Raw genomic sequence first — 24,969 nt, 5'->3', positions numbered from 1 at the left:
CTGTCAGTCATAGTCAGTGGCTCCATAATACTGTCAGTCATAGTCAGTGCCTCCATAATACTGTCAGTCATAGTCAGTGTCTCCATAATACTGTCAGTCATAGTCAGTGCCTCCATAATACTGTCAGTCATAGTCAGTGTCTTCATAATACTGTCAGTCATAGTCAGTGTCTCCATAATACTGTCAGTCATAGTCAGTGTCTCCATAATACTGTCAGTCATAGTCAGTGCCTCCATAATACTGTCAGTCATAGTCAGTGTCTCCATAATACTGTCAGTCATAGTCAGTGCCTCCATAATACTGTCAGTCATAGTCAGTGCCTCCATAATACTGTCAGTCATAGTCAGTGCCTCCATAATACTGTCAGTCATAGTCAGTGTCTCCATAATACTGTCAGTCATAGTCAGTGTCTCCATAATACTGTCAGTCATAGTCAGTGTCTTCATAATACTGTCAGTCATAGTCAGTGTCTCCATAATACTGTCAGTCATAGTCAGTGCCTCCATAATACTGTCAGTCATAGTCAGTGTCTATTCTGATTTGTCAGTCAGTGAAGGGTAATACAGGCTGGAGCTGGGACATGACACCGGTGCAGCGCTGCATGTGATATGAATGGATCTTCATGGACTGAATTTACTTTCTTGCTGTGACTTTACAGCTATTGATACCCATTAATAAGTTTCATGTCAATGTGTGGTAATGTGACCGTGATGTGCGGCAGAAGCAGCGGTGACCCAGGGGTTAATCTACACCCTACTGCATGTAATTTCAGCTGTGTGATTCCTTATTAATAGGTTATGATCGCTGCCACACTGGCTGCTCCCAGGGTTCAAGCCACAGACAACAATGGGCTATGGTTCATTCATGAGTTTCACCCATAGACTTAGACTTAAAGTAGCCTAAAGCCCAGGTAGGTGTCCATAGTACTTCCTGTAGTACACGAGAGAGGCATTCATAGGCTATCCATGCAGCCCGTACTAATATTTCACTACAAATCCCCCAAAATACCAAATATTGATCCCCACATTTACATCACTTACTTGTCACAGTCTCCAGTCGGATCATACAGCAGACAAAGTCCGCAAAGCTCAGCTTCTGTGCGTAGTTTGCGTATCTCAGGAGCATGATGTTCAGCACCGCGTCACTAACCAGCAGACCTGCCAAAGAAGTCCAAAATAGTTTTTCATCCCTCTCAAAGCATCCTGGTGACCACAGCTAAAGCAAGCTCCCCAATGAGGTCCCTGCAAACAGCTCCTCATACCTCAGCTTCTTAGACCCCTGTGGGCATACTATGGGACGAGAACTATGTGGGGGCTAACTGTATGTGTTGTACCCCAGACCTGGGCTCATCTGAAAATGTTTTATTATGTATTATGTTGGCAATGGTTGGCAGGAGCAGGGCTAACCACCATCTTCCTCCCCTCTTGGTAGGAGTGGGCTGGTCCTACTTCCTGCCAGGAGGGGGAGTTTGAGTCCAGACAGAGTGGAGATAGGAAGCACATGCCAGAGCTCCTACCCCAAGGGACCTTAACCAGTTCTCCTTTGAAATCCTCATTCCAGGGAGATTATCCGAATCAAGAAGCCTGCTTTGTAAAAAGCTTCAGCAAAAGACAGCAGAGTGATCAGCAACATTCAGCTTCACAGACCCTGCTGCCAGTGAGGGAAAATAGGTGAGACACCCATCACCTAGAACATTCTAATATCAAGCCTCTATCACCCAGTGAACACCTATATCCACAAGTGCCTGTAAGTGCCATTTAATTGCCACTTATCCAGCCACCATACTTCCGCATCTGGTGCCAGGATCTGCACTTTGTACTTCAAACTGCTGGATGTGGCACAAGTTATATTCTGCACTAAGTAAAAAGAGACTTTTATACGTTTTTTTTTCAAATCTCATTTCCACTGCGTTAATCCCCAGGGAGCGACAGTCTAAGGGAGTACACCATGACACAACACCTCGTCACTACCACCCCCATCCTCTGCACCGGCTCCTCAGGGGCTCGCTGCACATTCACATCTGAATGGTCAAGGTTTGGGTTAGTAAAGCACTGCCCATGTCATAATCATGATCCAAACCCTACAGACTTGAACAAACCACAGAAGAACCTCCAGGAACCCTCATGTCAAGCTCTGTCCCCTCGTGAATGACAATTAATGTCCTTACACAGCGATCACCCCTCAATGAACCCTGCCTGAAACTTCAATATCATTAAACTCAAAGTCTGTGATTTGCCGTGGCCGATACATCAGCGTTACCAGACGTTCTTCTAGAAGTGTAAGTAATAAGCCTTGTCTGTTCACTGGAACAATGTATCCATCCTTATTTTCCAGCTTAAAGATCTGGGACTGCAGTGATTTACTGACTGGGTAGAGACATGAAGGTCGTGCTGCTCTAATGTCATTCACATTGATGGGTTTAACCCTTTCATTCTTACTGTGATCCCAGTCTTAACGAAGTAACGTAATGCATAATGTAATGTTCTGCAGCTTTCTTACAGAGCGTGTAGCCATTCATCACCATTTTTAACACCTCTGCTTTCAGTCAGTTACCTCAGTAACCTTCAGTCTTTATATGCAAAAGCTGAAACCCTGTACAGATCTAGTACATCTCACAGCTGAGGGTTTGGTACAGTTAAATCCTGTGTGATCTAAATAATAATAATACAAAAATATATAGAACCACAGTCGGCACTACTCAGCGTAATACGGTGCCAGCGGAACTCCCGTCCATGAATCCAACATGCAGTGATACCGGTGGCGCTCTGCTACATAAGCGATCCAGACCACATAAATGAACGAGTCACATAAATGAACGAGTCACCGAATGTTCACAACTAGCAGCTTTATTGTCGGTTAAAACACAGCAGATGCGGGTCACCAATGCAGAAATGTAAGACAACAGCCGTTTCGAGCTTTGGGCTTGACAAAGCGCTATCTAGCGCGAAATGGCTGTTGCCTTACATTTGTGTTTTAACCGACATATAAAGCTGCGAGTTTTGAACATTCAGTGAGTGCCGCTTTTTCTTTTACTCATTCAATAATAATAATAATAAAATGTATTTATATAGCGCCACCATATTCCGCAGCGCTTTACAAATTCATAGGGTTCATGTACAAAACAAACGTAACTGGCTAATATGCAACTGAAACACTAGGAGTCAGGGCCTTGCTCGCAAGAGCTTACAATCTATCAGGAATCGGGGGTGACACATAAAGTAGTTGATTGTGATAAGTAGGATTTGAGCCATTATTGAACTGACAGGAGCGGTGCCGGCTGATCTGATTCGGGTTTGGGACTACTAGAGGTTCGAGTTCAGGCCAGAGGAGTTGGTGGGGGGAGGTTTAGTCGGGGAATAGTCATTTTAGGTAGCTTGATGAGCCTGCCTGAAAAGATGTGTTTTTAAGGCACGTTTAAAGGTAGAGAAGTTGTGGATTGACCTAGTATTCCGGGGCAGAGAATTCCAGAGAGTAGGTGCAGCTCGAGAAAAGTCTTGAAGACGGGAGTGAGAGTTACGAATTATGGATGTTATTAATCTTAGGTCGATAACAGAACGGAGAGCACGAGTAGGGTGGTAGATGGAGATGAGGGAGGAGATGTATGGAGGTTCAGCACTGTGGAGAGCACGAGTAGAATGGTAGATGGAGGTGAGAGAGGAGATGTATGGAGGTGCAGCACTGTGGAGAGCACGAGTAGGGTGGTAGATGGAGATGAGGGAGGAGATATATGGAGGTGCAGCACTGTGGAGAGCACGAGTAGGGTGGTAGATGGAGATGAGGGAGGAGATGTATGGAGGTGCAGCACTGTGGAGAGCACGAGTAGGGTGGTAGATGGAGATGAGGGAGGAGATGTATGGAGGTGCAGCACTGTGGAGAGCACGAGTAGGGTGGTAGATGGAGAGGATGGAGGAGATGTATGGAGGTGCAGCACTGTGGAGAGCACGAGTAGAGTGGTAGATGGAGATGAGGGAGGAGATGTATGGAGGTGCAGCACTCTGGAGAGCACGAGTAGGGTGGTAGATAGAGGTGAGGGAGGAGATGTATGGAGGTGCAGCACTGTGGAGAGCACGAGTAGGGTGGTAGATGGAGATGAGGGAGGAGATGTATGGAGGTGCAGCACTGTGGAGAGCACGAGTAGGGTGGTAGATGGAGGTGAGGGAGGAGATGTATGGAGGTGCAGCACTGTGGAGAGCACGAGTAGGGTGGTAGATGGAGATGAGGGAGGAGATGTATGGAGGTGCAGCACTGTGGAGAGCACGAGTAGGGTGGTAGATGGAGATGAGGGAGGAGATGTATGGAGGTGCAGCACTGTGGAGAGCTTTGTGGGTGAGAAGTTTGAACTGTATTCTGTGGTGGATGGGCAACCAGTGAAGTGACTGGCACAGACTAGTAGCATCAGTGTAGAAGCTGGATGGATAGATGAGCCTGGCTGCAGCATTTAGGACAGACTGAAGGGGGGAGAGTTTAGTGAGAGGGAGACTGGTTAGTAATGCGTTGCAGTAGTCAAGACGAGAATGAATCAAGGCAACAACAAGAGTTTTTGCGGTTTCCACCGTAAGAAAAGGGCGATATTCTTGAGGTGCAGATGACAAGAGCGTGTAAGTGATTGAATTTGGGGAACAAAGAAAAGATCAGAGTCAAATGTGGTCCCAAGACAGCGAGCATGTTGCACAGGAGTCCTGATAGTGCTGCAGACCGAAATTGAAATATCAAGTTTAGGTGAGTTAGTAGATGGGGGAAAGACAAGAAGTTCAGTTTTAGATACAGAGAGGACATGATGTTAGAGACAGCTGCCAGACAATTACTGGTGTTTTGGAGTATAGCAGAGGTGATGTCAGGGGATGAAGTGTATAGTTGGGTGTCGTCAGCATAGAGATGGTATCGAAAGCCAAATCTACTGATAGTCTGTCTGATGGGGGCTGTATAGAGGGAGAAGAGTAGAGGACCTAGTACTGAGCTCTGAGGAACGCCGACATCAAGAGGAAGAGGAGAAGAACAAGAGACAGCAAATGATACACTAAAGGAGCAGCCAGAGAGATAGGAAGAGAACCAAGAGAGAGAAGTGTCCTTAAGGCCAATTGAGTGGACCATGGTGAGGAGGAGTTTATGGTCTATGGTATCAAACGCTGCAGAGAGATCCAGCAGAATCAGTAGAGAATAGTCACCATTTCTTTTTGCTGTTAGGAGATCGTTAGACACTTTAGTAAGGGTAGTTTCTGTCGAATGAAGAGGGCGAAATGCAGATTGTAAGGGGTCAAGAAGAGAGTTTGCAGAGAGACAGCTTATTAAGCGAGAGTAGACAAGACATTCAAGGAGTTTAGAGATGAAGGGGAGGTTAGAAACAGGTCGGTAGTTAGCAGCACAGGTCAGGTCAAGAGATGGTTTCTTTAGTAGTGGGGTTATAATACAGGGTGGGCCATTTATATGGATACACCTTAATAAAATGGGAATGGTTGGTGATATTAACTTCCTGTTTGTGGCACATTAGTATATGTGAGGGGGGGAACATTTCAAGATGTGTGGTGACCATGGCGGTCATTTTGAAGTCGGACATTTTGAATCCAACTTTTGTTTTTTCAATAGGAAGAGGGTCATGTGACACATCAAACTTATTGGGAATTTCACAAGAAAAACAATGGTGTGCTTGGTTTTAACGAAACTTTATTCTTTCATGAGTTATTTACAAGTTTCTGACCACTTATAAAATGTGTTCAATGTGCTGCCCATTGTGTTGGATTGTCAATGAAATCCTCTTCTCCCACTGTTCACACACTGATAGCAACACCGCAGGAGAAATACTAGCACAGGCTTCCAGTATCCGTAGTTTCAGGTGCTGCACATCTCGTATCATCTGAAGGCAATCGTCTATGCTGTGAAGATACGAGATGTGCAGCACCTGAAACTACGGATACTGGAAGCCTGTGCTAGCATTTCTCCTGCAGTGTTGCCATCAGTGTGTGAAGAGTGGGAGAAGAGGGTTGCATTGACAATCCAACACAATGGGCAGCACATTGAACACATTTTATAAGTGGTCATAAACTTGTAAATAACTAATGAAAGAATAAAGTTACGTTAAAACCAAGCACACCATTGTTTTTCTTGTGAAATTCCCAATAAGTTTGATGTGTCACATGACCCTCTTCCTATTGAAAAAACAAAAGTTGGATTCAAAATAGCCGACTTCAAAATGGCCGCCATGGTCACCACCCATCTTGAAAAGTTTCCCCCCTCACATATACTAATGTGCCACAAACAGGAAGTTAATATCACCAACCATTCCCATTTTATTAAGGTGTATCCATATAAATGGCCCACCCTGTAGAGTATTTGAAAGAGGAGGGAAAGATACCAGAAGAGAGAGAGAGGTTAAAAATTGTAGTTAGGTGAGTGATGACAGCCGGGGAGAGGGACTGGAGGAGGTGTGATGGAATAGGATCACTGCTACAGGTCGTGGGTCGAGAAGAAGAGAGAAGCCTGTAGACTTCTTCCTCTGTTATAGGGTCAAAAGAGGAGAGAGCATGTGGAGGAATGGGAGGGAGGAGGATTGAAATTATATGGGGACTGGGAGATTATTTCCTGCCGGACACTGCCGGAAAGAATTTTACCTGCTTCTTGAACGGCTCTTGCCAAGCTAAATCCATCAAGGAATCCCGTCTGGTTCACATCAATGGAGCGAAATAGATCCTGAAACCATAACAAAAAGATGTTAGTGAAAATATTGGAACTTACCAGATCAGAATTGACAGAATATTAGTCAAAGTAACTAGACTGATAACGGAAGATAAAAACACATTAATATACAATAATGTTTATAATATAATATAATAATGTTTATTTACTACAATACTCTCTCAAATGTACAAAAATATAACTACTATAATACTGCTCTTATGTACAAGAATATAACTACTATAATACTGCTCCTATGTACAAGAATATAACTACTATAATACTGTCTCCTATGTACAAGAATATAACTACTATAATACTGCCCCTATGTACAAGAATATCACTACTATAATACTGCCTCCTATGTACAAGAATATAACTACTATAATACTGCCCCTATGTACAAGAATATAACTACTATAATACTGCCCCTATGTACAAGAATATAACTACTATAATACTGCTCCCTATGTACAAGAATATAACTACTATAATACTGCTCCTATGTACAAGAATATAACTCCTATAATACTGCTCCTATGTACAAGAATATAACTACTATAATACTGCTCTTATGTACAAGAATATAACTACTATAATACTGCTCCTATGTACAAGAATATAACTACTATAATACTGTCTCCTATGTACAAGAATATAACTACTATAATACTGCCCCTATGTACAAGAATATCACTACTATAATACTGCCTCCTATGTACAAGAATATAACTACTATAATACTGCTCCTATGTACAAGAATATAACTCCTATAATACTGCTCCTATTTACAAGAATATAACTACTATAATACTGCTCCTATGTACAAGAATATAACTACTATAATACTGCCTCCTCTGTACAAGAATATAACTACTATAATACTGCCTCCTATGTACAAGAATACAACTACTATAATACTGCTCCTATGTACTAGAATATAACTACTATAATACTGCTCCTATGTACAGGAATATAACTACTATAATACTGCTCCTATGTACAGGAATATAACTACTATAATACTGCCTTCTATGTACAAGAATATAACTACTATAATACTGCTCCTATGTACAAGAATATAACTGCTATAATACTGCCTTCTATGTACAAGAATATAACTACTATAATACTGCTCCTATGTACAGGAATATAACTACTATAATACTGCCTCCTATGTACAAGAATATAACTACTATAATACTGCTCCTATATACAAGAATATAACTACTATAATACTACTCCTATGTACAGGAATATAACTACTATAATACTGCTCCTATGTGCAAGAATATAACTATTATAATACTGCCTTCTATGTACAAGAATATAACTACTATAATACTGCTCCTATGTACAGGAATATAACTACTATAATACTGCCTCCTATGTACAAGAATATAACTACTATAATACTGCTCCTATGTACAAGAATATAACTACTATAATACTGCCATCTATGTACAAGAATATAACTACTATAATACTGCCTCCTATGTACAAGAATATAACTACTATAATACTGTTTCTATGTACAAGAATATAACTACTATAATACTGCTCCTATGTACAAGAATATAACTACTATAATACTGCTCCTATGTACAAGAATATAACTGCTATAATACTGCTCCTATGTACAAGAATATAACTACTATAATACTGCTCCTATGTACAAGAATAGAACTACTATAATACTGCCTCCTATGTACAAGAATATAACTACTATAATACTGCTCCTATGTACAAGAATATAACTACTATAATACTGCTCCTATGTACAAGAATATAACTTCTATAATACTGCCTCCTATGTACAAGAATATAACTACTATAATACTGCCTCCTATGTATGAGAATATAACTACTATAATACTGTCTCTTATGTACTAGAATATAACTACTATAATACTGCCTCCTATGTACAAGAATATAACTACTATAATACTGCCTCCTATGTACAAGAATATCACTACTATAATACTGCCTCATATGTACAAGAATATAACTACTATAATACTGCTCCTATGTACAAGAATATAACTACTATAATACTGCCTCCTATGTACAAGAATATAACTTCTATAATACTGCTCCTATGTATAAGAATAAAACTACTATAATTCCCCTGAGACTACTAGTATGATGGGAGTATTAGACATGTATTACACAGTGAGGATTTCTTGTACCTTACACATATTCAGCCGTTTCCATAGGCGGCCAAATTCACTGAGGCTCAGTTTTCCATTGGCGTTCAGCTGCAGTTTGGTTAAGTATCTTAGGTTTTCAGCTTGTAGAACTAGAACTCCCCACTAGATGTTGCTGTGACATCAGTGAACAGAGGGTGACAGTGTATTACGATATAATTCTCGGAATATTGTCTTTACTGTGTGTCTGTATACTTGCTGGGAGTATTTCTGCTTAGATTGCTAAAAATTTTATATGTATGTTATTTTTATAACTTTTAATACGTTATTTCAATCTTTTTTTGCATAGATTCCATTCACACATTGAGGTACTGTAGCGGTCTTGCTTCTGCTGTTGTCAGTTAATTAACAATAATCTGTGGAAGCCACCTTGCTGGTAGATGGCCCCGACACATGTTTGATCAAAAATGTGCGCAAAGAGCTTCCATTTTTTATATATAGTAGGTATTGTACTGCTTTAATCCAGAATATATCCTAATCCTTAGTTCTATTGTTTGCATGTGTAATGGTGTGCTGCCATACGTTTTTGTTTGCTATCATATAGCACATTACAAAAGTATTCAGATCCAGGTGCTGGTCTGAAAGCTGTAGAATATTATTTTGTGGGAGTGTCCCTTTAAATTAATTGAATGCAGGTTCCACATGCCTGTTGTGTCCACACTATATTAGTGTAGGCTCAGCTTGCATAGGGAACCTGCATTCTCTAAATCTAATAGAGGCCGGTATGGCACCAGTGGACGTAGTATTCAGTGTAGGTTCCTGTCCTAAAGAGATCGCCTTGTCGTTGGTGGACAGGCACAAATGAATTTGTACAAAATGTATTTGCCAAGAATCTGCCATTTATAATGTAGCATTAGTACATTTTCTATAGTGAGTATGGTACGATTGTATTTACTTTATTATTTGTGCTGTTGCATGTTTTGTTTTTCCTTTTGCCCTTTCAACCATTACAGATATTAACCCCATCACTACTCTAGACCACCAGGGTAACAGCCACTATTCTTTGAACCACCAAGGAATCAGCCATCACCCTTTTATTACCTTGGACAGCCGAATAATTAGTCATTGACCCTTCAATTACTTTAAAGCTTTAAGGAAAACGGTATTAACCTTTCACTACTAGAGGTCTTATTTTTGCACTGGATGGCGGTATAAAGTCCCATATCTCATTTTTAAATCGAAAGTAGGAATGGATCTTGACAGGTGGGAGAAATACGGTACTGCGTGGCAGTATTATTTATTGTGTTGTTTGGTCATGAGGCTGTGTACAGTGTGTGGGTTTGTGTGTGGGTGTCTGCCCTGCTCCCTATATCCGTGAAGGATACATCCATCAGCATTAGGATCCCTCGGCAGGAGTCCTGGCTGAATTCTCCTCTGTCGGCTACAAAGGTTTGATCTGCAAATGAAGAAAGAGGAATTATTAGAGCGAACCTCCAGCGAGACGGTGGTTGGAGGAGAAGCATCTCCATGGTCAACTGCGATGTCCCATCCGCCCCATCCTGTCCTCCTACTAGAAGCCTCCCAAAATGTACTATTTTAATGCAAATCACTGTGGTAGCGGAATCCGTAACGGAATTCTTAGATAACGCGAACCTTGTACGCCGACCTTGAAACACAAAGTTCGCTTCACACTAGTTACAGCCGTTGGATATAGGTAGTTCTCCGACTTACCTGTGGTCACCACATCGTTCAGAAGCATCTGCAGGTGCTCCGCGTACATCTCTGAATTCTGGGAGGAAAAAAACAATTAGAATTTTTTATTTTTTTTTCACATCTATTTTTATTCTAGTTTTATTTTATTGTTATTATTATTATTGTTTTGATGTGATATGAGCTCTGTGATTATATTAGAAGCTGTATCATCATCCCTTTTGTGTTCCTCTGTTGAGTTATCCGAAGTTGAAGCCTTTCCCCCATGACAACACTTCCTGTCCTCTGGCAGCTCAGCATCAGTACGGGGTCGCTAGGCCTCGTAACAACAGCATAAGGAAGGAAAAAGAGGTCTGATTGGTCGATAGGAGTCTCGACTCTATTACACATAGAAGAGTGACAGGCAGTGTTATCATGGGGACAGCAGGTAACTTTACCTCCGCACAGTAATAGGATAGTTTGTTCCATTACTTTGGGCTTAACCTTATGTGTTATGTAAATTAAGGTTAATAAAAAATATTTGATTTGAATGATCTCTGCTTGCTGTCAGTGACTGGGAATACTCTTGTTTACATCCCACAGGTCTGGACCTAATCAGCTGAGGGTTTGTAACAATTGTGTCCTGTCTAGACACATCATATCAGCAGCTGCTGCACAAATCTCTCTCTTGTTACAATGTATCAGTGCAGTTAAGGCCTGTTCCACACTTGCGTTGTGGCGTTCCGGTTTCAAGATCCGGAACGCCACAACGCCACCGCAATGCACGGTCCGCAGCACGGGCCCAGCCAGCACACGGTCGTGTGCAAGAGGCCTAAGGCGGGGATCAGTATTTTGGCACATTATATTGTTTTCTATGGTCAGTTTTTTCGGTTCACCTACCACCTCCGCCCGCTCCATCACTCCATATCCACTACACGTACATCACTTAAATAATGGAGCAGTGAGGGTAAAGTCACATGTGGTGGCCCCTGCCCTCAGAAAAACAGGGGCCACTATGTTCGCCTCTACCCTGAGCGTGAAGTCCTCAGTATAGTCACCTGGTTTGCATAACGAGCAAAAATACTCTCGTAGTTGCCATCTTGATATCTTTTTAAAACAACCTGTATATGGGGAAGAAGAAGAAGAGGAGGCGTTAGGACAGAATAGTGTACTGTAGGGGGTCATGCACACAATCGCAGTCTGTTTGGCGGTCCGTAAATTGACGGTCATGTGCAATCTGCATTTTGCGGAACGGAACGTCTGGTCCAGAATAGAACAGTGCGGACAAGAATAGGACATGTTCTATGTTTTTGGAGAATGCAGCGGAACGGCCATACAGGCGCGGACAGCACGCGGTAAGCTCTGCGCATCTTTTGCAGCCCCATTGAAGTGAACAGTTCTGCATCCGGGCGGCAAAACATTCGGATCGGATGCGGAGAAAAATAAGTTTGTGCGCAAGAGCTCAATGGTAAAATCAGAATGGGACCCTGTCCTGGTGTGGACTCTGTACTCTTATGGCACTGTTTATAGGGGAACTCTGCTGTTATATTGTTTAGGGGGGCGCTCTGCTGGGAGTAGTTATGGAGGTACTCTGCAGGTACTTTTTGGGGCACTCTGCTAGTAGTATAGTGTAAGGGGGGACTTCACTGTTAGCACAGCATATTGGTAGTGTAGTTTATGGGGGCACTCTGCTGGTAGTATTTATGAGAACACTGTGCTGGCAATGTTTATAGGGGCACTCTGCGTTTAGTATTTTTTATAAGGCACTCTGATGGCAGTAAAGGGAACTCTGCTGGAACTCTTTATGCAGACCTTCTGCTGTTAGTATTATTTCTGCCACACTCTTGTAGTATAGTGTATGAGGGAACGTTGCTGGTAGTATTTATGAGAGCACTCTGCTGGTAGTATAGTATATAGGGGCACTCTGTGGTTATATTGTTTATGGGGGAACTCTGCTGGTAGTATAGTGTATAGGGGCACACTGTGGTTATATTGTTTATGGGGGCACTCTGCTGGTAGTATAGTATATAGGGGCACACTGTGGTTATATTGTTTATGGGGGCACTCTGCTGGTAGTATAGTATATAGGGGCACACTGTGGTTATATTGTTTATGGGGGCACTCTGCTGGTAGTATAGTATATAGGGGCACACTGTGGTTATATTGTTTATGGGGGCACTCTGCTGGTAGTATAGTATATAGGGGCACACTGTGGTTATATTGTTTATGGGGGAACTCTGCTGGTAGTATAGTATATAGGGGCACACTGTGGTTATATTGTTTATGGGGGAACTCTGCTGGTAGTATAGTATATAGGGGCACTCTGTGGTTATATTGTTTATGGGGGAACTCTGCTGGTAGTATAGTGTATAGGGGCACACTGTGGTTATATTGTTTATGGGGGAACTCTGCTGGTAGTATAGTATATAGGGGCACACTGTGGTTATATTGTTTATGGGGGAACTCTGCTGGTAGTATAGTATATAGGGGCACACTGTGGTTATATTGTTTATGGGGGCACTCTGCTGGTAGTATAGTATATAGGGGCACACTGTGGTTATATTGTTTATGGGGGCACTCTGCTGGTAGTATAGTATATAGGGGCACACTGTGGTTATATTGTTTATGGGGGCACTCTGCTGGTAGTATAGTATATAGGGGCACACTGTGGTTATATTGTTTATGGGGGAACTCTGCTGGTAGTATAGTATATAGGGGCACACTGTGGTTATATTGTTTATGGGGGAACTCTGCTGGTAGTATAGTATATAGGGGCACACTGTGGTTATATTGTTTATGGGGGCACTCTGCTGGTAGTATAGTATATAGGGGCACACTGTGGTTATATTGATTATGGGGGCACTCTGCTGGTAGTATAGTATATAGGGGCACACTGTGGTTATATTGTTTATGGGGGAACTCTGCTGGTAGTATAGTATATAGGGGCACACTGTGGTTATATTGATTATGGGGGCACTCTGCTGGTAGTATAGTATATAGGGGCACACTGTGGTTATATTGTTTATGGGGGCACTCTGCTGGTAGTATAGTATATAGGGGCACACTGTGGTTATATTGTTTATGGGGGAACTCTGCTGGTAGTATAGTATATAGGGGCACTCTGTGGTTATATTGTTTATGGGGGTACTCTGCTGGTAGTATAGTATATAGGGGCACACTGTGGTTATATTTTTTATGGGGGCACTCTGCTGGTAGTATAGTATATAGGGGCACACTGTGGTTATATTGTTTATGGGGGCACTCTGCTGGTAGTATAGTATATAGGGGCACACTGTGGTTATATTGTTTATGGGGGCACTATGTTGGTAGTATAGTATATAGGGGCACACTGTGGTTATATTGTTTATGAGAGCACTCTGCTGGTAGTATAGTATATAGGGGCACACTGTGGTTATATTGTTTATGGGGGCACTCTGCTGGTAGTATAGTATATAGGGGCACACTGTGGTTATATTGTTTATGGGGGCACTCTGCTGGTAGTATAGTATATAGGGGCACACTGTGGTTATATTGTTTATGGGGGAACTCTGCTGGTAGTATAGTATATAGGGGCACACTGTGGTTATATTGTTTATGGGGAAACTCTGCTGGTAGTATAGTATATAGGGGCACACTGTGGTTATATTGTTTATGGGGGCACTCTGCTGGTAGTATAGTATATAGGGGCACACTGTGGTTATATTGTTTATGGCGGCACTCTGCTGGTAGTATAGTATATAGGGGCACACTGTGGTTATATTGTTTATGGGGGCACTCTGCTGGTAGTATAGTGTATGACAGGAACTCTGCAAGAATTTTTTATGGAGGCACTGGGATAATGGTATATTTTAAGGAAGTTCTCTGCTTATAATGTATACTTTATGGGGCATTCTACTGTACATTTCAAAAATTGTATGTATGTATTACCCATAGTGATATCATTGCAGAGTACCCCTTTAAACAAGTGCCTATAGAGGGACAGGGCGGTCGCAGCTCTTCTTCTCTTGCCGATGTAGCAGTGTTGTAGGTGCGCCGGCTGCGGTGAGCTCTGAAGCCTGGACCTGTGACTGCCCAATTAATTCTACAGACATTGTGGCAGTGTATTTTTACAAGGTTGTAAATCAAAGTGCCCGGAATATGCCATACACAGGAGCAAGAGCTGCACGAGAAAGATCCGAGCGGCGAAATACATTTGTAAGTCGGGCGTCTAATGGGTGACAGATATTGATAAAAGCAATTAAGTAGACGAGTCGCCATTTACCTTCTGATTCTGTGCATTTATGCTGAGCCTGGAGCCAAAGTCACTGCGGAGAATGGTAAAAAGTTACAATGAAACTTTATATTTCTTCATAGAAACGACTTTAGCAACATTTAAAGGTACAGTTACCCAAAACACACCATGTATATTAAGCAGCTATGACTCCAGATTAACTGCACTGTCTCTAAGAGACTCATGGTGCCAGAAATCCACCTCCTGTCTCTCCAGGGTCTCAGGCTGCTGATCTGTCTGTCACTCCCCCATGCTTGACACTGCAGCCCTGTTCAGTAGGAAGCCAATGCATGGAAAACTGGGGTTGGTATGCAAAATGTATATACCTTAATAAAGCATCGTTAGGGTACAGCGCTTGGTTTCCATTCCTTTGGACTCTTCTGCTGTTTTCAGATCTAAATTAAAGATACATAATACTGATTACTGACTCCTCCCCAAGATGCAAATGACAAAACTGATTCTTGGGGTAGGGGGTGACTTGTTCTAGGCCCCATTAGGCATTGTTGACATTTCCCTGGATCTCTGTAGCTGATAGGCGGGGGGGGGGGGGTCTGTTCCTGCAAGCTGCCTTCCAGCTAGCACACCAAGTTGTCCTGGCCCGTCCCTTTTCACTTTTTATTGTTTCTCGATATTTATTTATTTTTTTACCCAATTTTTTTTATATAATCTTGACCAAGCATTTTCACATACGGTTATTTAGGGGTTACTGAGTATTCCTCATAATATACCCTATGGTTTTTTAGATATGTGTTAATAATCAATATATATTCATCCTGGTTATAAGTTAATAGCATCTATTTAATTTGCTGTTTAATTGCACGGGCAGTAAATATACTGTATACAGGGGTTGGAGAGTTGCTTTTCCGATAAAACGCTCCAAATCTCTATGCTTTGGTCAGCATAGGTAAAGAAGATAAATTCTGCCTACTTCCAGTTACCACTGGGGGGAGCTCCCTGCATACTGATAGACTTCAATTGGAGCTTCAGTATAAAAATCTATGTGCACTCCCCCTAGTGGTGGTTGCAGGTATACAGAATGTTGTTTTCCTCTTCTATGCATGTAGATGCAGGGTGAGCATTATTATTTGCAGCTGTTTACTGCAGGTGACTTCATCCATTGATACCCATTGATCAGGGGTCGGCAACCTGCGGCGCGCGTGCCAGACGTGGCACGCAGACCGCTTTCTGCTGGCACGCCAGATGACAGCAAGACTTTTCCATCTTGTCGCCATTTATTGGATGCCCTGCCGCCGTGCTATACCGCTTTAAGTAAAGCTCTTTAGACAGGTCATGCCTGATGCGTCTGCTAGACCCCCTCACGCTTCCCGCCTCGGACTCCACAGAGGAGCGATAGCAGAGAGTGGCACTCTGCTATGCTACTGGCTGGCCTGCACTGTACCTCGCCGCTGCGCTTCTCCTCCTCCGTAGGACTGCTATAAACAAAGGTATACTGAGAGTTTGTGTGTGACCAGATTGGGGGGTGGGGAGATGATGGGGAGATTGGAAAACCAGAATGGGACCATATTGGGGGGTTGGGAGATGATAGGGAGATTGGGAAACCAGCATGGGACCAGATTGGGGGGTGGAAAGATGATGGGGAGATTGGGAAACCAGCATGGGACCAGATTTGGGGGGGGGGATGATGGGGAGATTAGGAAACCAGCATGGGACAAGATTGGGGGGTGGGGAGATGATGGGGAGATTGGGAAACAAGCATGGGACCAGATTAGGGGGGGTTGGGGAGATGATGGGGAGATTGGGAAACCAGCATGGGACCAGATTGGGGGGGGGGGAGATGATGGGGAGATTAGGAAACCCGCATGGGACCAGATTGGGGGGTGGGGAGATGATTGGGAGATTGGGAAACCAGCATGGGACCAGATTGGGGGGTGGGGAGATGATGGGGAGATTGGGAAACAAGCATGGGACCAGATTAGGGGGGGTTGGGGAGATGATGGGGAGATTGGGAAACCAGCATGGGACCAGATTGGGGGGGGGGGGGGAGATGATGGGGAGATTAGGAAACCCGCATGGGACCAGATTGGGGGGTGGGGAGATGATTGGGAGATTGGGAAACCAGCATGGGACCAGATTGGTGGGTGGGGAGATGATGGGGAGATTGGGAAACCAGCATGGGACCAGATTGGGGGGGGGGGGATGATGGGGAGATTAGGAAACCAGCATGGGACCAGATTGGGGGGTGGGGAGATGATGGGGAGATTGGGAAACAAGCATGGGACCAGATTAGGGGGGGTTGGGGAGATGATGGGGAGATTGGGAAACCAGCATGGGACCAGATTGGGGGGTTGGGAGATGATGGGGAGATTGGGAAACCAGCATGGGACCATAATGGGGGGTGTGGAGATGATGGGGAGATTGGGAAACCAGCATGGGACCAGATTGGGGGGTGGGGAGATGATGGGGAGATTGGGAAACCAGCATGGGACCAGATTGGGGGGGGGGGAGATGATAGGGAGATTAGGAAACCAGCATAGGACCAGATTGGGGGGGGTGGGGAGATGATGGGGAGATTGGGAAACAAGCATGGGACCAGATTAGGGGGGGTTGGGGAGATGATGGGGGGATTGGGAAACCAGCATGGGATCAGATTGGGGGGGGGGGGGAGATGATGGGGAGATTAGGAAACCAGCATGGGACCAGATTGGGGGGTGGGGAGATGATGGGAGATTGGGAAACCCAGCATGGGACCAGATTGGGGGGTGGGGAGATAATGGGGAGATTGGGAAACCAGCATGGGACCAGATTGGGGGGTGGGGAGATGATAGGGAGATTGGGAAACCAGCATGAGACCAGATTGGGGGGGGGGGAGATGATGGGGAGATTGGGAAACAAGCATGGGACCAGATTAGGGGGGGTGGGGGAGATGATGGGGAGATTGGGAAACCAGCATGGGACCAGATTGGGGGGGGGGAGATGATGGGGAGATTAGGAAACCAGCATGGGACCAGATTGGGGGGTGGGGAGATGATGGGGAGATTGGGAAACCAGCATGGGACCAGATTGGGGGGTGGGGAGATGATGGGGAGATTGGGAAACCAGCATGAGACCAGATTGGGGGGTGGGGAGATGATGGGGAGATTGGGAAACCAGAATGGGACCAGATTGGGGGGGTTGGGGAGATGATGGGGAGATTGGGAAACCAGCATGGGACCAGATTGGGGGGTGGGGAGATGATTGGGAGATTGGGAAACCAGCATGGGACCAGATTGGGGGGGGGGAGATGATGTGGAGATTAGGAAACCAGCATGGGACCAGATTGGGAGGTGGGGAGATTGGGAAACCAGCATGGGACCAGATTTGGGGGTGGGGAGATTGGGAGACCAGCATGGGACCAGATTGGGGGGTGGGGAGATGATGGGGAGATTGGGAAACCAGCATGGGACCAGATTGGGGGGGGAGATGATGGGGAGATTAGGAAACCAGCATGGGACCAGATTGGGGGGTGGGGAGATGATGGGAGATTGGTCCCATGCTGGTTTACCAGATTGGGAGGTGTGGAGATTGGGAAACCAGCATGGGACCAGATTGGGGGGTGGGGAGATTGGGAGACCAGCATGGGACCAGATTGGGGGGGGGGGGGAGATGATGGGGAGATTAGGAAACCCGCATGGGACCAGATTGGGGGGTGGGGAGATGATTGGGAGATTGGGAAACCAGCATGGGACCAGATTGGTGGGTGGGGAGATGATGGGGAGATTGGGAAACCAGCATGGGACCAGATTGGGGGGGGGGGGAGAGGATGGGGAGATTAGGAAACCAGCATGGGACCAGATTGGGGGGTGGGGAGATGATGGGGAGATTGGGAAACAAGCATGGGACCAGATTAGGGGGGGTTGGGGAGATGATGGGGAGATTGGGAAACCAGCATGGGACCAGATTGGGGGGTTGGGAGATGATGGGGAGATTGGGAAACCAGCATGGGACCATAATGGGGGGTGTGGAGATGATGGGGAGATTGGGAAACCAGCATGGGACCAGATTGGGGGGTGGGGAGATGATGGGGAGATTGGGAAACCAGCATGGGACCAGATTGGGGGGGGGGGGGGATGATAGGGAGATTAGGAAACCAGCATAGGACCAGATTGGGGGGGGTGGGGAGATGATGGGGAGATTGGGAAACAAGCATGGGACCAGATTAGGGGGGGTTGGGGAGATGATGGGGGGATTGGGAAACCAGCATGGGATCAGATTGGGGGGGGGGGGGAGATGATGGGGAGATTAGGAAACCAGCATGGGACCAGATTGGGGGGTGGGGAGATGATGGGAGATTGGGAAACCAGCATGGGACCAGATTGGGGGGTGGGGAGATAATGGGGAGATTGGGAAACCAGCATGGGACCAGATTGGGGGGTGGGGAGATGATAGGGAGATTGGGAAACCAGCATGAGACCAGATTGGGGGGTGGGGAGATGATGGGGAGATTGGGAAACAAGCATTGGACCAGATTAGGGGGGGTTGGGGAGATGATGGGGAGATTGGGAAACCAGCATGGGACCAGATTGGGGGGGGGGGGATGATGGGGAGATTAGGAAACCAGCATGGGACCAGATTGGGGGGTGGGGAGATGATGGGGAGATTGGGAAACCAGCATGGGACCAGATTGGGGGGTGGGGAGATGATGGGGAGATTGGGAAACCAGCATGAGACCAGATTGGGGGGTGGGGAGATGATGGGGAGATTGGGAAACCAGAATGGGACCAGATTGGGGGGGTTGGGGAGATGATGGGGAGATTGGGAAACCAGCATGGGACCAGATTGGGGGGTGGGGAGATGATTGGGAGATTGGGAAACCAGCATGGGACCAGATTGGGGGGGGGAGATGATGTGGAGATTAGGAAACCAGCATGGGACCAGATTGGGAGGTGGGGAGATTGGGAAACCAGCATGGGACCAGATTTGGGGGTGGGGAGATTGGGAGACCAGCATGGGACCAGATTGGGGGGTGGGGAGATGATGGGGAGATTGGGAAACCAGCATGGGACCAGATTGGGGGGGGAGATGATGGGGAGATTAGGAAACCAGCATGGGACCAGATTGGGGGGTGGGGAGATGATGGGAGATTGGTCCCATGCTGGTTTACCAGATTGGGAGGTGTGGAGATTGGGAAACCAGCATGGGACCAGATTGGGGGGTGGGGAGATTGGGAGACCAGCATGGGACCAGATTGGGGGGTGGGGAGATGATGGGGAGATTGGGAAACCAGCATGGGACCAGACTGGGGGGTGGGGAGATGATGGGGAGATTGGGAGACCAGCATGGAACCAGATTGGGGGGTGGGGAGATGATGGGGAGATTGGGAAACCAGCATGGGACCAGATTGGGGGGGTGGGGAGATGATGGAGAGATTGGTAAACCAGCATGGGACCAGATTGGGGGGGAGGTTGGTGAGTCAGAACACAATAGCTGGGGGGATAGGAGAGGCTCGTTATGAAGGGAAACCAGCTTTCTGACTACTTTGGGGGAAGGAGTGATGAGCCTTAGAATGATTTCTGGGGGGATGGGGAACAAGCTATCTGACTTGGAGAGGGGGATGGTGTGGGAAAATAATTAGTCTGTTGAGGGGGTGAGATCTAATTGTGATTGGTGCAGCTCTGTGGGGGTCACCAGTATATGGGGCACCGATGTATGTCAGAAAGTGGTGAGGGAGGGCAGCCCTCAGTCACTTAAAATGAGTGAGGGCTGCTCTTCCCCACTGTCAATAAGTGTATAGTCGGTGGGGGGGTCCCCCATATATTGGTTTCTTAGGAGGATTCCAAGGAGCAGTGACCATCTTTGCTACCCATACATTTGCCGGAAGGCAATTTTTCTGAAAAGTTGTAAAGCTCTTTAAGCCGTGCAGGTGAGGCAGTGTTGCTGAGAATTTTGGGACATAGCTAGTAAATACCTAGTTAATATCACATATTACCTTCCTGTATGGCTCGGCACACTGAGCGCTTCAACTTAGATTTTTTTTAAAAAGGTTGCCGACTCTCGTTTTACATGGTCTATGTAAGTGGACAAAGCAAATAGAGAATGGAATGTAATAGCTCGACTAATACAGATACAGGGGAAACACGAAGATGACAGTAGTATGGATTCTGTGATACTTACTGAGACGAGGAGCTGCTGGTGCTGAGTTTTTGGTTCATTTCACTCTGTGTTGTTCCGGTTTCTGGAGATCTACAATGATACCATGCCATAATACTGTCTAGCTGATACAAAGTCTATCGATTCAGTAGGGTAGCATTATTTTTAGAGTAATATCAGGCCAATAGATATAGCCATGAAGATACCCCTTTAACTGGAGCCAGGAGGAAAGTTCCCTGGCATAACCTAGAGTCAGACTACAAAGTGAAGTGCAGCATACAGAAGAAGCTGAGTTATATAGCCAGCCTGTCAGTACAGCAGATTCTGAGAGAAACAGATATAGCAGAGTGGAGTTTGCCTGCCAGTTTCATGCTAAAGCCTGCTGGAACCAAGACAAAGCCTGTATACTGTTTTAGGGAACGTTTATGCAAAGTAAAACTGCCATTGAACTTCATCTCAAGGACTGGACTCAAGTTATTCTTTTATCCCTCAATTATTCCCCCCTATTTATTGCTTCAGAGCCGAAGCCTGGGGTCCAGCGGGCTCCAGGTAGGAGCACCATGACACACAATAAGAGACATTTAGGCCGCACTATACCACTTGGGCATTTCCTACTAAACCTGGACTCGTGATATAGGGGCCCTAGGGGGAGATACACGTTGCATGACCAAAACCATGACTGAAGATCCATCTGAATTTGAGAAGATCTAACTCACTGGAGAAGAAGACAATTCCGATCCAAAGAGTTGAAGAGAAAAGAGGATGAGGATGACCAGCATCAAGAAGGAGGGAGACAATCAGATAGATTATGGACATGGTATGGAGAAGACTGAAGATCCAAACAACTGGACAACATGAAATTGAAGGAGTTATCTGGGAATTTGACATTGATGACCTTTCCTCAGGACAGGTCATCGATATCAGATCAGCAGGCTTCTGACTCCTGGCACCCCTGCCAATCAGGTGTTTGAAGAGGCTGCTGTGCTCACTGGTGCTCTTGTGGGTGCTGCGGTCTCTTCACTGCTTACCAAGAACAGCGCAGTACATTGTATAGCAGCTGTGCATATTATTGCAGATCTGCCCCATTCGCTTGAACAGGAATGAGCTGCTACTAGGCCATGTGACTGATGAGCGTGATGTCACTGGCCTAGGAAGAGGCCTAAGTACTTAAAGACTGCTGCAGCCTCTTCCAACAGGTTATCGTAGCCATCCCCAGAGTCAGACCCCCATCGATGTGATGTTGATGACCTATCCGAAGATTTGATTTTGTGAAGATCAACTCATTGGAGAAGAAGACAACTAAGGTCCAAAGTATTTAAAGGGGTTGTCCGGTTTCAGAGCTGAACCCAGACATATCCCCATTAGTGATGAGCAGCATAGGCAATATTTTTTTTCGCGATATATTGCAAATTTTTTGCATAATATTCGCAATAAATTCTAGAATTCTCAAATTCATGATCTCCAGTCATTATTTTCGTGATTGCGCAAATCGGCACTAATGATGCGCATATTTTTTGCGCAATACATGCAACTTCACATTTTATCAGGTCTGAGTAGATATTACTGATGGGTGCACTAAGTATTGTTGTGACATCACAGCACTATGTCTGTAGCATGTATGTATGGACAGCAGACTGCTTTCTGCTGGCACGCCAGATGACAGCAAGACTTTTCAATCTTGTCGCCATTTATTGGATGCCCTGCCGCTGCGCTATACCGCTTTAAGTAAAGCTCTTCAGACAGGTCATGCCCGATGCGTCTGCTAGACCCCCTCACGCTTCCCGCCCCGAACTCCACAGAGGAGCGATAGCAGAGAGTGGCACTCTGCTATGCTACTGGCTGGCCTGCACTGTACCTCGCCGCTGCGCTTCTCCTCAGGACTGCTATAAACAAAGGTATACTGAGAGTTTGTATGTGACCAGATTAGGGGGTGGGGAGATGATGGGGAGATTGGGAGACCAGCATGGGACCAGATTGGGGGGTGGGGAGATGATGGGGAGATTGGGAAACCAGAATGGGACCAGATTGGGGGGTGGCGAGATGATGGGGAGATTGGTCCCATGCTGGTTTACCAGATTGGGAGGTGGGGAGATTGGGAAACCAGCATGGGACCAGATTGGGGGGTGGGGAGATGATGGGGAGATTGGGAAACAAGCATGGGACCAGATTGGGCGGTGGGGAGATGATGGGGAGATTGGGAGACCAGCATGGAACCAGATTGGGGGGTGGGGAGATGATGGGGTGATTGGGAAACCAGCATGGGACCAGACTGGGGGGGTGGGGAGATGATGGGGAGATTGGGAGACCAGCATGGAACCAGATTGGGGGGTGGGGAAATGATGGGGAGATTGGGAAACCAGCATTGGACCAGATTGGGGGGTGGGGAGATGATGGAGAGATTGGTAAACCAGCATTGGACCAGATTGGGGGAGAGGTTGGTGAGTCTGAACACAATAGCTGGGGGGATAGGAGAGGCTCGTTATGAAGGGAAACCAGCTTTCTGACTACTTTGGGGGAAGGAGTGATGAGCCTTAGAATGATTTCTGGGGGGATGGGGAACAAGCTATCTGACTACTTTGGGGGGGGGGGGGGGGGTGCTGGAATGTAATTAGTCTGTGAGGGGGTGAGATCTAATTGTGATTGGTGCAGCTCTGTGGGGGTCACCAGTATATGGGGCACCGATGTATGTCAGACAGTGGTGGGGGAGGGCAGCCCTCAGTCACTTAAAATGAGTGAGTGCTGCTCTTCCCCACTGTCAATAAGTGTATGGTCGGTGGGGGGGTTACCCCATATATTGGTTTCTTAGGAGGATTCCAAGGAGCAGTGACCATCTTTGCTACCCATACATTTGCCGGAAGGCAATTTTTCTGAAATGTTGTAAACCTCTTTAAGCCGTGCAGGTGAGGCAGTGTTGCTGAGAATTTTGGGACATAGCTAGTAAATACCTGGTTAATGTCACATATTACCTTCCTGTATGGCTCGGCACACTGAGCGCTTCAACTTAGATTTTTTTTAAAAGGTTGCCGACCCTCGCCTTACATGGTCTATGTAAGTGGACAGAGCTAATAGAGAATGGAAGGTAATAGCTCGACTAATACAGATACAGGGGAAACATGAAGATGACAGTAGTATGGATTCTGTGATACTTACCGAGACGAGGAGCTGCTGGTGCTGAGTTTTTGGTTCATTTCACTCGGTGTTGTTCCGGTGTCTGGAGATCTACAATGATAACATGCCATAATACTGTCTAGCTGATACAAAGTCTATAGATTCAGTAGGGTAGCATTATTTTTAGAGTAATATCAGGCCAATAGATATAGCCATGAAGATACCCCTTTAACTGAATGCATGTAACTTTAGAGTTGGCCCAGACCTACCACAGACAACAAGTAAAACAAGTGGAAGCGGGACTGTAACACCCCAGAGTGGTGTTACCACTTCTGCACCTTACTACTGTCTTTTTTGGTCTAACCTCATGTCATCTGATGTATTTACCATATTTCCAGGTCCTCCACACTGTTCATTCCTAACAATGTTGTTATGTAACTGTTCATATGTAATGTGCCTGGTTCACCAGCAGGTGGCATCAAACACGGCAGCACTGTACTTAGGTAGAATGGAGCTTTCCGTTCCATTCTAACCCCCCTCTGGAGAGAAGTGGGCTTGTCCTACTTCCTTCAGGATGGGTCGGGACCAGTTAGAGTCAGTCTATCTTACCCCCTGCTAGGGGAAAGGTGTGCATGGCCACGTCTCTGCTGGACGTGCCCAGGCCAGCAAGAGCACCCTAAGCTCTGCTGGCCATGGAGGCCAAGGCTTGAAACTTCAGGAGCCAGGAGGAAAGTTCCCTGGCATAACCTAGAGTCAGACTACAAAGTAAAGTGCAGCATACAGAAGAAGTTGAGTTATATAGCCAGCCTGTCAGTACAGCAGATTCAGAGAGAAACAGATATAGCAGAGTGGAGTTTGCCTGCCAGTTTCATGCTAAAGCCTGCTGGAACCAAGACAAAGCCTGTATACTGTTTTAGGGAACGTTTATGCAAAGTAAAACTGCCATTGAACTTCATCTCAAGGACTGGACTCAAGTTATTCTTTTATCCCTCAATTATT

The 24,969-nt window shown here is 45.6% G+C and overlaps 1 protein-coding gene across 1 annotated transcript in view; it reads right to left on the bottom strand.

Moving 5' to 3' along the window:
- Positions 1-24,969, bottom strand: part of LOC120997544 (calpain-13-like) — a 162,696-nt gene that overhangs the window by 6,312 nt on the left and 131,415 nt on the right. Inside the window, exons 14-22 of the mRNA XM_040427635.1 lie at positions 24,013-24,081; positions 15,102-15,170; positions 14,767-14,809; positions 11,564-11,626; positions 10,548-10,605; positions 10,202-10,272; positions 8,859-8,927; positions 6,606-6,684; positions 1,041-1,157 (exon numbers count right to left, since the gene is read on the bottom strand). Coding sequence (XP_040283569.1) covers positions 1,041-1,157; positions 6,606-6,684; positions 8,859-8,927; positions 10,202-10,272; positions 10,548-10,605; positions 11,564-11,626; positions 14,767-14,809; positions 15,102-15,170; positions 24,013-24,081 — 638 coding nt within the window. The remainder of the gene's footprint in view (positions 1-1,040; positions 1,158-6,605; positions 6,685-8,858; positions 8,928-10,201; positions 10,273-10,547; positions 10,606-11,563; positions 11,627-14,766; positions 14,810-15,101; positions 15,171-24,012; positions 24,082-24,969) is intronic.

Source organism: Bufo bufo, chromosome 4, assembly GCF_905171765.1.
Source record: "Bufo bufo chromosome 4, aBufBuf1.1, whole genome shotgun sequence".
NCBI classification, from domain to species: domain Eukaryota; kingdom Metazoa; phylum Chordata; class Amphibia; order Anura; family Bufonidae; genus Bufo; species Bufo bufo.
This window is presented reverse-complemented; position numbering and strand designations above follow the sequence as displayed.